At 37.9% G+C, this 13,167-nt stretch overlaps 1 protein-coding gene across 1 annotated transcript; it reads right to left on the bottom strand.

Annotated features, from left to right (window-relative positions):
- Positions 1–706: 706 nt before the first annotated feature.
- Positions 707–10,557, bottom strand: UBA3 (ubiquitin like modifier activating enzyme 3). Its single transcript, XM_008643597.2, has 16 exons — positions 10,407–10,557; positions 9,366–9,446; positions 7,738–7,820; positions 7,104–7,184; positions 6,464–6,507; positions 6,109–6,173; positions 5,158–5,313; positions 4,937–5,039; positions 4,362–4,475; positions 3,519–3,572; positions 3,040–3,076; positions 2,879–2,960; positions 2,277–2,377; positions 2,083–2,146; positions 1,933–1,987; positions 707–1,483 (listed from the first exon to the last, which is right to left on the bottom strand). The coding sequence occupies exons 1-16, from the start codon at positions 10,524–10,526 to the stop codon at positions 1,395–1,397; spliced, it is 1,329 nt and encodes a 442-aa protein (XP_008641819.1). The 5' UTR covers positions 10,527–10,557; the 3' UTR covers positions 707–1,394.
- Positions 10,558–13,167: the final 2,610 nt, after the last annotated feature.

The following is a 13,167-nucleotide window of genomic DNA, read 5'->3' on the forward strand; positions in this document are numbered from 1 at the left end:
GCCGCGTCTCCCCCGCGCCCCCGCCCGTGGCCGGCGGGGCCGGCGGGCTGGGCCGGGCGCGGCGCTGAGGGAGCGGAGCGGAGCGGAGCGGAGCGAGAGCAGCCCCGCGCAGGCGCCGCCGGATCCACGTCGCACCCGGGCCCGGCGCAGCCGCATCCGGCCCGACACGTCCGGGAGGCGGGGCCGGGACCACCCTCCCTCACAGCGCCTCGAGAGCGAGCTGAACGCCTTGGCTCAAGGGCTGGAAGAGACCTTAAAGAGCGTCCGGGTCCGCTCCCTACCACGGGCAGGGACATCTTCCACTCCGAGCCCCGCCCAACCTGGCCTGGAACACTTCCAGGGCTGGGGCTGCCACAGCTTCTCTGGGCAACTTGTGCCAGTCCCTCACCACCCTCACAGGAGAGAATTTCTTCCTAATATCTAGCCTAAATTTCCCCTCTTCCAGTTTGTATCCATTACTCCTTGTCATGTACCCCTACTTCCCCTGTTTCAATTTGTACCCATTAACCCTTGTCCTTTTAAACTATGCAGTTCATCGTTTAAAAAAAATGTAAACTTCAAACACAGCTAATGCATCAGACTAGAATCCAGGTTGTGGCACTCAGCACTGCTTAGTCTCTGACTAAAGCAGCCAAATGATGCCCCAAGTTTTTTAATCGAGGTTGTAAGTGCTCCTGAATGCCCACAGAAAAGCTACAAACTCAGGTGTCTTTCTGATTTTTTTATTAATAAATACCTTAACAGCACCAATGATACTTGAACATAACCTTGCAATGCTGTGCATGGCAGTTGCTTGGGGACAATGAGGAGACACGTCTGTATTTTCATGTACAGTTGATAATTTTCTCTTTTTGTCTTTCTTGTAAACTAATCCATCTCTTCCATATTTAAAACCTTTCATAAAATTGATCAAATCAATACCCAATAAGAGGGAAATGCTCATTTTCATCTACTGCCTCCTTTGGTTTAAGGTGACTCAGCAAGTCTCAGGACTGCTACAACTTAAAACCAGATTGTTGTGGTTCCTTTTAAAAATGTTTTTTCTCTGCAAATATGTGTACACACATGTTGAAAACAAGACTTTTAGCCACCTTAAAGTTCCATGTGTCTGGAAGTACACTAGCTTGAACATTTTGACAACAAAACCAGGGAAAAGTGTATTTCTATACATCAGAGATCTGTACATGAATAAGCATTTATACAAATATAATCCACCAAATATTGGCTTCTACATACAATTCTGAAATACGGTGATTCATTTAGATTTCCTAACCTTCAACCATGCTGGCACTAACAGGAACATTTCAGGCTGCTTTAACACCCACAGAGTATGTTTTTTTAATAAGGTGGGCACAGATTTCTCTTGCTGTATTTGCACTTTACTTATAAATAAATTAAGTGGTAAAGTGAAGCTTGAACAACATAGTCTGTGGTGTAGTAACATCAGCAACTGCAAGTTCCTGGCCATCCACAAGCCCCAGTTCTGAAACAGAAAGAAAAGCTTAATTAATTTAATTAAACCCATGTGCTTTGCCTTTTTTTTTAATTTCAAAAAAACCAAAAAAGTTAGGAATGCTATTCCCACCAACCATAAATATGATGAAATAAAGCTGCAAACAGCTCGTTGGCTAAATTAATATTAATCTAATTTAACCAGGAAACAGACCTCGTCAAGAAATACATGTAAAACTCTACTGAAGTATGTTTAATTTACAGCAGTTATCAGGTTGCTTTGTTGCATCTGCCTGCACTTCACCTTTAAACAACTGATATACCTGGGAAATATGAAAGTAAAATTGAATGAGTATTGAATGTAAAAGGACAATGAAGCATGTTCTACTCCATAATGCAAGATAAAGCTAAACATCCATACAGAGGGGTGAAACTGACTTTCTCTGACTTGAGAATCTACACCTGACAGCTCCATGATACCTTTTAGTGTCTTGGAAAGATTTGGCCTTGTTCGTTCTTCAATTGAAGCTACTGTCTGCAAATTTAAAAAAAAAAGGGAAAAATATTTTCTTTCAAATTCAGTAAATGTAAATTCAGATTATTAAAGACAATTATATGTGTTCAGATTACCTGTAAATAAAGTGTTTTATTTCCCCCATACATAGTTGCTGTGATAGCAGGAGATTTCATCTGCCTATAAATAAAACATTTAAAAACAAACAAAACACAAACCAGGCAATCAGCTCAAAAATACATTTAGAAAATACAATTTTTAAACGCTAAACTAACAAATTATCAAGTAAGTCAGAATGGTTGCAACTTACAATGAAGCATTATTTGTCAAGTAATCCAGGATCTCCTGCAATTTAGCTGATGGGGAAATCTCTATGTTTTGGGGAAGCTGGCTGCAGGCCGGACAGTTCTCCTATCACGAAACGGCACAAGAATACACATTATGTTAAATATGATTTTAGAAATGCTGCTACTAAGATCTCAAAAGTGTTTGTGTTGTGTTTTTTAAAAGTTCTAGCTCTAGAAATATTAATAGTTGCAAATATTAATGACAAAACCCATTTCCTTCTGAAGTCTGTCACTGATTGACTCCCAACAGCACTCAGGTATTTATGAATGACAAATTTCGTCTGACATAAAATCCAATACCACCAATGTTCAGATCAATTTTTGCCATAACCTCTTTTTGGTAAGATTTGCCCACGAGTTGTCTTAGGTTTGAGGATCTTTTTTTGTAGTTCTACTCTGCAGAAGTAGCAGACCAGTAACATTGTAGTTTCCACTTTTAAAACTTCAGAAATATTATCATTCAGTGCTAGGGGCAAATTGATTCAATGTTGAGGTTCAGAAATACACACAAACTACATAAATACAAATCAAGGAAACAACCCTTCCAGCTTTTAATGGCACTAACCTTTCTTTCAGCTTCAAAACTGTATGTGTATAATCCATCCACATCATTGAACACCAAGTAGTTGTTAAGAGGAACATATGCACTGTAATGACAAATATGTCAGTGTTGATACATGGCATTCTGCTGGAAAACATGGCTGTTATTAATAAGAAATTAAATACCTTGTGGCTATTTTAAAAACTTCCATGGCACAAACAGCTGGAATGAGAAAAAAAAACAAGACAATTTCTTCACCTTCTAGCTCTATCAGACATGCAGACATTAATGCACACAGTTGTACCAAAGAAGTGACAAAAAAAAAATCAAGTATTACAATCTGTAAAGAGAAAAATAAACATCTGAAGGCAGCAGGCTGCATTAACACCAAAGATCTGGCACTAATCTGACACTATGTCAAGCCTATGTACTGTGTTTTTCAGTTACTTTTTTCCCCAGTCTCAAATGCTTTTGCTCTCTCCCAGAGTCATAACGTGTATCCAGTCATACAGTTTCCCTATGGAAAACAGAAATGAGACTGTAAGAATAGATCAGACACATTTAAAAATTACTATTATCCTCCCCAAGTTCTCAATTCTGAAGTATTGTCCTACAAAACTCTTAAGTCAGTAAAGCAGAAGTGAAATGAGCTCTTTCAGCATACCTGCAATTACTGCATTTGTAGAAGCTACTGCTGGAATAATTCGTTTAACCACCCCTGTAAAGACAAAACATAGAGCTCTGGGTTTGCCATAGAATTTTTAGACAGAATAATTTCAAAGGGTGGGTCTGAAGGTACTTTAAAGGGTCCGGGAATTTCTGTAACAAACAGGTATAATGGCTCCAGTATCTGGGCACTTTTTTTATTTCAGGAATGGATCAAGCACGTTGAAAAAAAGCAGGTATCAAGCAAAGAGAACTACTGAACAAACTCTGAATGCAAGTATTCTGTATTTAGCACTGGAAATTAATTTAAAACTCTGCTCTATTCCTGTTTAACTGGAGAAATGCATAAAGGAAAGACAGTTGAGTTTTCATTTTGGTTAGTGTTTAAAATGCTGATGAAATGAGCAACAGCATACTGCACTTGCATGTGAACAGAGGCACGGACAGCAGAAGAACAGATGCTATAGATTTAACCAGCCTGAACTGGCACAAAATGTTGCTACTCCTAAAAAAGACAATCAAGTGCTTTTGTTCCTACTCTTTGACCCAGCAAGAGTGGTCACCGTGTAATGTAAACTGTGGATCTGCTCCAAGTTAAAAATAAAATGGCAAAAAAAATGTTCCGTTTTGTCCCAGATAAGTTCCTCTGATTCATCATGAATGCCTGAACATCTGATTCGTCATAAAAATATTTGTGCTGGCACAGGAAACAAGCTGCTTGTTACTGTTTTAAGGGTGAAGAGAACTCTTTCTCAGCACAGCTGCCAGCTTAATCATAACAAAGAATGCCAATCCAGCCCAGGTGCAAATGCCACAACGAGGTAAAATGCCACCCCCTTACCTTGGGTGAGTCTGTAGGTAACACCTTTAATATTAAATTGTGATGCTCTTTCTAAAGACTTCTGGTAAATCCACTGTATATGTTCAGGGTCATCCCCATCCAATGCAATACCTTCTACAGTAAAGAATTTACAGATAAATTGCAATTACAAAAGTTCTTCAGAAACACAGCATTCTTTTTGTCTAAAAAAATCCCTTTAATTTGAAATGAATACCCCCTGAAGCTATTGAAACTAGACATTTTAAATAACCAAAGTATTATTTTTACAAACATTTTTAGTTTTAACACACCCTATACACAAACTATAATCACTGCACATATTTATAGAGCTGCTACAGGTTACATTTTCATTCGAGAAAGACACTGTGCAGTGTGAGAAACATGAGCAAAGATGGAACTGGAAAGTGAGTTCAAGAAAAGAAAATCCATCTCCAGCTCAGAGGAGGCTTAGAGCCAACATGACCATCAACCACATGAAGTTAAGGGACAGGATTGCATTATTAAAAGTATACACCCAACTCAAGTTAATTAAAAGGAGAAATGTTCATTTAGCACCAGCACAATACACTAATTACCTCCAAAAGGCTGTTCCTTTGGCCACTGCAATATCCTGACATACTCAATGCAATGCTCTGGCAGTCTGGGCATGGATGCAATGGTGCACATGGGAAAATTGACCTGGTTGGGCAGGGGAGGAAAACCAGAAGAAACCATGATACACTAGGCATAGCACGAGGAAAAGAAACCAGAAAATCAGAGGACTATGAAAAATGAATGAATTCACTGGCTGAATTACCTGTGGTGGATAAAGCGCAAGTGTGCATTCAACACATGCTGTCATACCAGGAATAATCACACGTACATTTCCTTTGAAACCTTCTGTCCCTCCATCTATTAGAGGTATGATGGAACTTGGATCCAGGACACCATCTTCATAATGCAAAAATGACATCTAATGAATAAAGGAAGGGGTTGTTGGTTTTTGTTTGGTTTGATTTTTTAAACAAGTTGCAGGAAGAAAAAAAAATCCTAACATTTTATTCTTACTGGTACACCATAATACTGAATTTTTAAAACAGACTTTATTTTAGGGGTGCATAGTATATAAAACACTACTTATCTGTCAGTGCACAAGACTTTATCAACCTCCTTCACCCTCTACCTCCTCCCCTTCCTCCCCAATAAATGCTATTATTTGCTATATATGTTCTTAAGAGTTCATCAGAACAAATGGTTGGTTGGTTGGTTGGTTGGTTGGTTTGAAGGATTTGGAGGGTTTGATTCCCGATTTGTTGGTTTTGTCTTTTTATTTTTTTTAATAAAGGTAGACACTCCAGATCATTGTTTTATAAACAAATTCACAATGGTAAAACTACCTAGTTTTTTTTCAATGACCAGTTTTCTGGTCATTGAAAAAATACTGTTTGGGTAATGAAGAAAAAAATCACAATGGGAGCATCCAGAGAAGCTCTGGAACTTTCCTTCTTGATTTTCAAAAGCTTACTGCAGAAGCAATGTAACCTAACTTTGAAACTACCCCTGTGAGTCACTGCACAAATGTTGGCTAACACACCTCAAGAAAAGGGCAGGTAAGAGAGCTCACAGAAAGAAAACAGAAATAGGTACAGAAAGCTGTGAGTTTCAACAGCCCTCATTCATTTAAATGACACATTCTACACAAGTATGTTTAATTTCAGTTATCTAAACTCAAGCAATAATCAGGCATTAAGAAGATTGAAGACTTTACCAGCATGCCATTTATCCATCTTCTTGCAATTATAGAGTCCAGCCCACAAACAATAATATGAAACTCTAGGGAGAAAAAAATATTATTCAAAATCTATACTAATGCAGACTTCCTAAGACAAGCAAAGTATTCTGTCCATAACAGCGCCAGTGACTGTAGCTTAGCTATCTCCCCTAGATTACCTGTATCACAGATGCACTTAAATTTTGTCTACGTGTTACTTCTATTTCCAGTATACTGTGGAAGACTAAAATAATTAGCAAGCAAACTACCAGGAAAAGCAGTGAGCAGCAACATCTGCAAGGTTCCCCTAAAGCACCAGTGGGTGTTTGTCAGGCAAACAAATTCCACTTACGTCGATAGAAGCTTTCATCCATGTCTTGAATCTTTTTAAAATATCTGAATGCAAACCCAGTAAAGGAATATATTTTTAGTTAAGTTTACTGTTTTCTATTTGCTAACCTAAAGCCAAAATATTATCTAATTTATTACTGTAGTTCTATACAACACCTCCTAAAAAACTATGTGATCTAAGAGTCAAATTCCCACTGCTGGAGCTGTAACATCTCACACAACTAGTAAAGGGCACACTGGAATTGTCACAAATGGGAAAGCCCAGCAGGTGAAATATTTAGGAAGCTCAAAACATGTGCTCTCACCAAGTCCTCTATCAGTAAGTGCTGCTCTATGTTTATAAACTAATGCCTCCTACCAGTACTTATGCAAAACTCACTGGTGAATAATTCCAGTATCTCATTGAAAATTGCACCTGAATAAAAACTCAATGGAAAAATACAAAATAATTTCCAAGCCTTTCCCATGCAGATTCCCTGTATGCTAATGGCACATAGAAAGAATTTTCAACTCACCAGCTGAATGAATGTGTTCTTTATTGTATGAGAAACAGGATGGCAGCAAAATACTTCAGATACTCTTACCACCTACAGAGTTTTCTAGGATATTGAAGCCCTCAGGGCTTCTCTGTGAAAGGATACGGTACAACAGCACAGTCGGGAATGCGGCTGTTCAGGAATTCCGCTGCAACTTCTGCTTTTGGTCGCCCCACATCCTTCGGTCTGGGAAAAACCCAAGCAATTCCAAATGCATTATTTTAGCAGATTTTGTCTTTCCAATCTCTGTGCATTGCAATACCGAATTAAGTGGCTAATCGTTACTTTAGGACAATTTATTGATATGGATAATACTAAGGCATCCAACCCAAATCATTCCATGATCCCTTTAAAGCATCAGATATGAGAGCCTCAGAATTAACTACAGTTATCAGCACCAAAAAAAATCCAATGATTTTTCACTGTACTTGGATGAAAAAGGTACCAGAAAATCTGAGACCTCCATCTGTGTGCATTTATTCCTTGGTGTCACCTTTTCCATTAGTCATTAGCTGTACTGGAATGGCAAGGAACATATGTTGATTTTCTTCATGCCACAGATCCCAAAACAAGAAGGAATCAAATGCAACATTTAGTTAATTCTGAGTACTATTGTGACATGAAGGCCCAGTAATCTTTACTGACAGCTTGTCCAACCAAAATAATGAACATATTAACATGTTTTATTTGTGTACATTCAAAACAAGTTAAGCTGTGAAAATGTAAAATTATCACTCACCGAAACAAAAACTGTCGATTAAGGTTAGAAACATCTATAGTATCCATGTCAATAACATGGATCTGTCTGAAGCCAGACAGTGCCTGGGAAAAGAGAAGGTCAGCTTCATTTAATGGGAAATTAAATGCTTACAAAGCTCCAGAATTCACTCCACATGCCAAAAAAGCAACCTCTGGAGGAACAAATGTATTTGCTCCTCATTGCCTGTGCAGACAGGTACATGGTCATTCTTTGTTCAAAGGTGTTTTGTTGGGCTGCTAATGCTGGCATTTAGACAGATGGAATTAGTAACATTTCAACAGTCCAAGACAATGTCCTCCTGAAGGCAATATTGCTTTGGCCTACCTAATCCTAAAACAGGGAGGCCAACAGTAGGCTGATCTATAAGGGGAAACTGCAGGATTTCCTCACAACTGGGATAAATCAAAAGGATCCATTAGGGAAAAAAAGCACAGAATTTAAGCAAATACCATAAGCACTTCCTTGCTTGGTGGGAACAAAAAACCAAAGTTTAATTCCTTTAAAAGGCTTTTAAAAAATTCCTTTTAAGGTTTTGGACATAGACTATTTTCACAGTTGGCATAAATGAGTCTGGCATATTGACCCAGAAACCACAGTTCAAAATAAGGCAGCATTCCTCATGGCATTCAATGCTGGAACAGAAGGCAAACACAAAAATCATCTCCCTATCTAAGAATACACCGAACCTCTGACAGAAACTCTGCCTCATCTCCATTTGCATGCAGGCCATCACTACATCTGGCAAATAACTTTACAGAAAAGTTAACTTAAAACTGTATTGTGGGTCTGATCTGAAAAAGTAGTGACATCAATCACACACAAAGAAACAATGTGAACTGCAGTTAAAGGGAAATGAATACTGTAAAACATAGGGTTTAGAGAAATGAGTTGTGATATTCTGAAGTGACCAAAAAACTGAGTCATGTACAAAATATGTTTTTTCCTTTAAGACTCAATCTTTTTATATATATAGATTTTGAAATTTTTCCCTTTACATTTTCTGAACAAACAGAGCTATCCCACACAGAGTAAGGGATGGACAGAAATCCTTGTTCTTAAACAGAAACATGGGAAAGTAGAGTAATAGTCCAAAGTACCAAACTCAAATGGGATCATAACAGTGATACACTGAGATGAATATGAGTGCTTGTGAGGATAAAAACCAAAATAAAAAGAAATTAAACTACTGCATTCCAAACAACACTTCCTTGTACCATTATGAGCATGATTTGTTCTTAGTTGACTTCATTTCCCTAGATCTGGCAATTAGGGAAAATCACCGATATCAGACTGGATCTAAGGCTGCACATTAACTTTTGGCTACTTTTCATAAAGAGCAGCCTGTTGTCCCTCAAGACAAGCTCTGAGATAGCTGAATAAATAACATGCAACATATGAAAATACCACCTTTCAAGTGCATTCTTCATGTTTATTGTCTGTATCAACACCTATTTTACACAGGTTGATTAGTATTTAGAATTCTAATAGCTATATACAATCAAAACTGCAATATTAGCCAATTAAAAAATATAGTTTTGTCAAGAGAATTAAAAAAAAAAAAAAAAGAGAAGATTCTAAGAAGAAAAGGGTTAAAACAGAGTAATTACCAGATTTTTCAGGAGTTCACATCCTAATCCTCCTGCTCCAATAACTAGTATTTTACATGTGCTTAACAAAAAATCAAGGGCCTGCAGAAAACATGAAACAAAAAATTAATACAATTCGTCCTTTGTTTCATGACCCTTACAAACATGTTACCATAAATTTTCAGTGCCTAGTTCTCAGTGCCTAGTGAGTTACAGATAAAACAACTTTGCATTAGCAGGAGCAATTACATATCGGACTTTAATCAGTTGTTCACTTCATGCAGTTCCTATATCCCCACTTGGAGAAAATCAAGACCTTTGCTGATATCAGTATATTACTTTTGTATTACTTTTGACCATGAAAAAAGCAAGGTCCACTCTTATTATTATTTGGATTAAGGTGATAATGCTTTTCATCTTCAAGTATTTCACTGATACATAATACAAAATAAATCTAAACAGACACAGACAACTTTGCTGGACAAAAAGAATTGAAAATTTTAAGCATATAACTGCTTTCTGTGAACTGTTCTACTTGATCCCAGCCTCCAACTAGTGAATAATTGAACAGTACATTAAAAAGGTAACAGGAAAATACTTTCAACCATAAGGTCTGAAACAAAATATACAACAAAAGAAAAAACACAGGAGAAATACTTAAAAGTCTACCCTACTACACGTCTTACCCAGTTCTCAAAGTACTCGTATTAACATTAATTTCTTCTTTAAGTACAATAAATTCCTCACTGTATCAAATTACTTAAAAATGGAGAGAAAAATGCTGCTATTTTTCATGTGAAACTCAAAAAGAGCATAATTCATATGATGTTAAGTATTTATATATGATGACAGCAAGCTTGAAATTGACAGTGTACAACTTAAAAATACAAAGTTATGAAAAGAACACAACATGTTCTATGACCATAATGTTCAATTGATTACAACACAAGCTTTACATGAAGCTGTAGTACTCACACATTGCTGGTGGTCAATTAATGAACCTATTCACATTAATTTGCAACACACTCTACAGATATTTGATTGAAATTAAGTCTTTCTCACTTGAGTGCCTGGCTCGAAATCGGGATGTGTGAATGGTCCAGATCGCTCGAGGAACTTCTTTACATGGTTCCAGCGACCTTCCCAGTCTCCAGAGTCCCCACACCCACCATCAACAGCCATTCTGCACAGAACACAGTAAATTCAGCTGCAAAATCAGACAGAAAAATGCCACACCTCCAACTTTCTACACAAAGACCACCTAAATTATTGACCATTCATACAAATGCATCTGCATATTCTTTATGCCTGTAAGTTATGCACATGAGCATTTGCATGAGTGGGTTTTATTTGTGGAACTAGAAAGCAATACTATAAATATGCACAGAGGGGAAAAACAACCCAGGCATTTCAATAAACCCACCGATTTAACTGTTACTAGTAAAAGTTGACCTGCACTGAAAAAAGGGTCTAGTCTTATTACTTTTATTTCCCTCATATTTGAAGAGGACACGGGAAGAGAGTTTGTTCCTTTAGATTTTGAGGGTGATGGTTTTTTCATAAGTCAAGTCTTGTATCTTTTTTGACAGACTTATCAGTCTGTAACTGCAATTGTGAGGCTCTGAATAAATTACAGCAACGTGCCCCAACATCATCCTCTGAATTTTCAGGGTAGTTTATTTAAATAAATATTTAAAAAATACATGAATCTTGAATGTTCTTCACCCTCAAATGGTACCATGGAATTAGAACCGCCCCATTTTTCAGTCATCCATGAGCCTGTCTGCAGAAACAGTCTCACTTGAAAAAAAGGAATGTTTGTAGTTATCTTCCTTTAAATTTCCAATGCAGAATTTTACAGATTTTACAGATTTTTTTCTCCTTTTGCAGGTCACTTTTAGTAGTACATAAGTATAGATTTAAATTCTTAAAAGACTTACTGGAATAGTTCAAAATCAGCTCTCAAGTAATTTTCTACTATACGATCAACACTTACTTCCCAATTAAATAGGAGTTCCACTCAATAAATATGATTACACTCTATGTTAATATAAAACTAAGTTCGTTATAAACGAGCTCTGCAAATCATGAGTAGGAAAGGATGTGCCACCACTGATAAAGTGTTATCTGCTTTCTCCTATGAAGCACTATGAAAAGCACTTGTCTGATAACTGCCGGGTAATGTTTAGAATTTATTACAACTTCCTCGTAACTCATCTCAAAATAAAAGGTAAATGTGGTGAAAACATCTAGAGTGAGTTCCTTTATCTTCACAGAATTCAGGACATGGACAACACAGCATGCCTATAGTAACTTAACTTACAGGCAACTGATTTTGCAAAAAATTTTCATTAACAGGGAAAAACTTCTCTGAACTGCAGGAATAAATAAATCATAATTCACCTGTGGGGTCCCTGGGCATGGCAGCGGGTTGGAACGAGATGATCTTTAAGATCCCTTCCAACCCAAACCATTCTAGGATTCTATGAAATTTTGATTGCAGACTGAACTCTTTCCTAGTTAACTGTTGAGGGAAGTTAACTTACTACATGAGCAATTAAATAAGACCTACAAAAATTATTTGAATTCATAATGGTCTTTTGACCTGAGCTGCACTTTTGTACCTCCCCCAGTTTTCATAATAATGTGAAAATACACATATTCCACATAATGGGAAATGGTGTAAATAAACACAACACTCCCTCTGCAGAACCCCTCATCTGTTGTACACCAGATTTCAGGAGGTGCATTAAGCACTGACTTGAGCAAATAAAATGGGTCAACAGACATCACAAAAACTGCTTCTATGGATATTACAGGTTTTAGCTTTTCTGGAAATGAGTGTAGAAGCTGCGTTTGGCGACACTAATAACAATTTTTTTCATTCTTTTATATAGTCCCTATAAACAGCCATTAAGCAGCAGCACTCTTTTTCTGTTTAGATGTGTATTTCTGTTTAGAGACATATTTTCCTTCCTAAGTGATAAAAATGATAAGATCTAGTTTCACTTTTGCAATTACACTACAGTTTGCTTTTTAGAGGGTTGGACATTGTGGAGATCTGAAAAACATCAGTAACTTAACCTGAGATTTTATGTTTTATTTCAGAGACCATTTTTTCAAGTGTTTCTTTTTTGTGTTGTAACAGCATGACCAGGTATCAAAAGAGTTTAACAAAATTCTTATTTATTTCATTGAGTTGTTTTCATTTTAAATTTTGTTTCATCTATCAGAGCACCACAGTCCTTATATTGCTTTAAGCTCAGACTTTTCCCTGCCAGCTTCACATCTCCAAAGCTCCATGCTTTTGGGGGACTTGGCATGCACCCCTCCCATCCAACATGCCCAGGCAATGTTGTGACCCTCATCCCGACACACATGCACTGCCAGTGCCCAGGCAGGCCTGCCTGGTGATCCTGGGGAAGAGGGACACAAGCACATGGAATGGAGTAAATTAAGGGATGTAAGCAGATGATGTTAAAGATTTCTCAACATTAGTTTTCATGGCCTTTAAGTCAGGTGCGTAGATTTTAAGAGTTTTAATGTGCAGAGACAACTGTTCTGCAGTCTGAATTTTTAATTTTCAGCCAAAACTTAAGTCACCTGCTTCTAGCCTAGAGGCCCTCCCAGGTCCCTGACCGGCAAGGCAGCTTTTCCCCCTCTCGTCACCAAGCTCCTCAGCACACCATGCCAAGCTGCGAGCCCGCAACTCCCACCCCGCTCCGGGGCAGCCCCTTGCTCCTCTCCCCGGGAGGTTCCTCTCTCTCCCCGAGCCCACGCTGCTCAAGGGCCCTGCCCCACCTCCACCACCTTTCCTGGGGCT

Source organism: Corvus brachyrhynchos, unplaced genomic scaffold (genome assembly GCF_000691975.1).
Source record: "Corvus brachyrhynchos isolate BGI_N302 unplaced genomic scaffold, ASM69197v1 scaffold91, whole genome shotgun sequence".
Taxonomy (NCBI): domain Eukaryota; kingdom Metazoa; phylum Chordata; class Aves; order Passeriformes; family Corvidae; genus Corvus; species Corvus brachyrhynchos.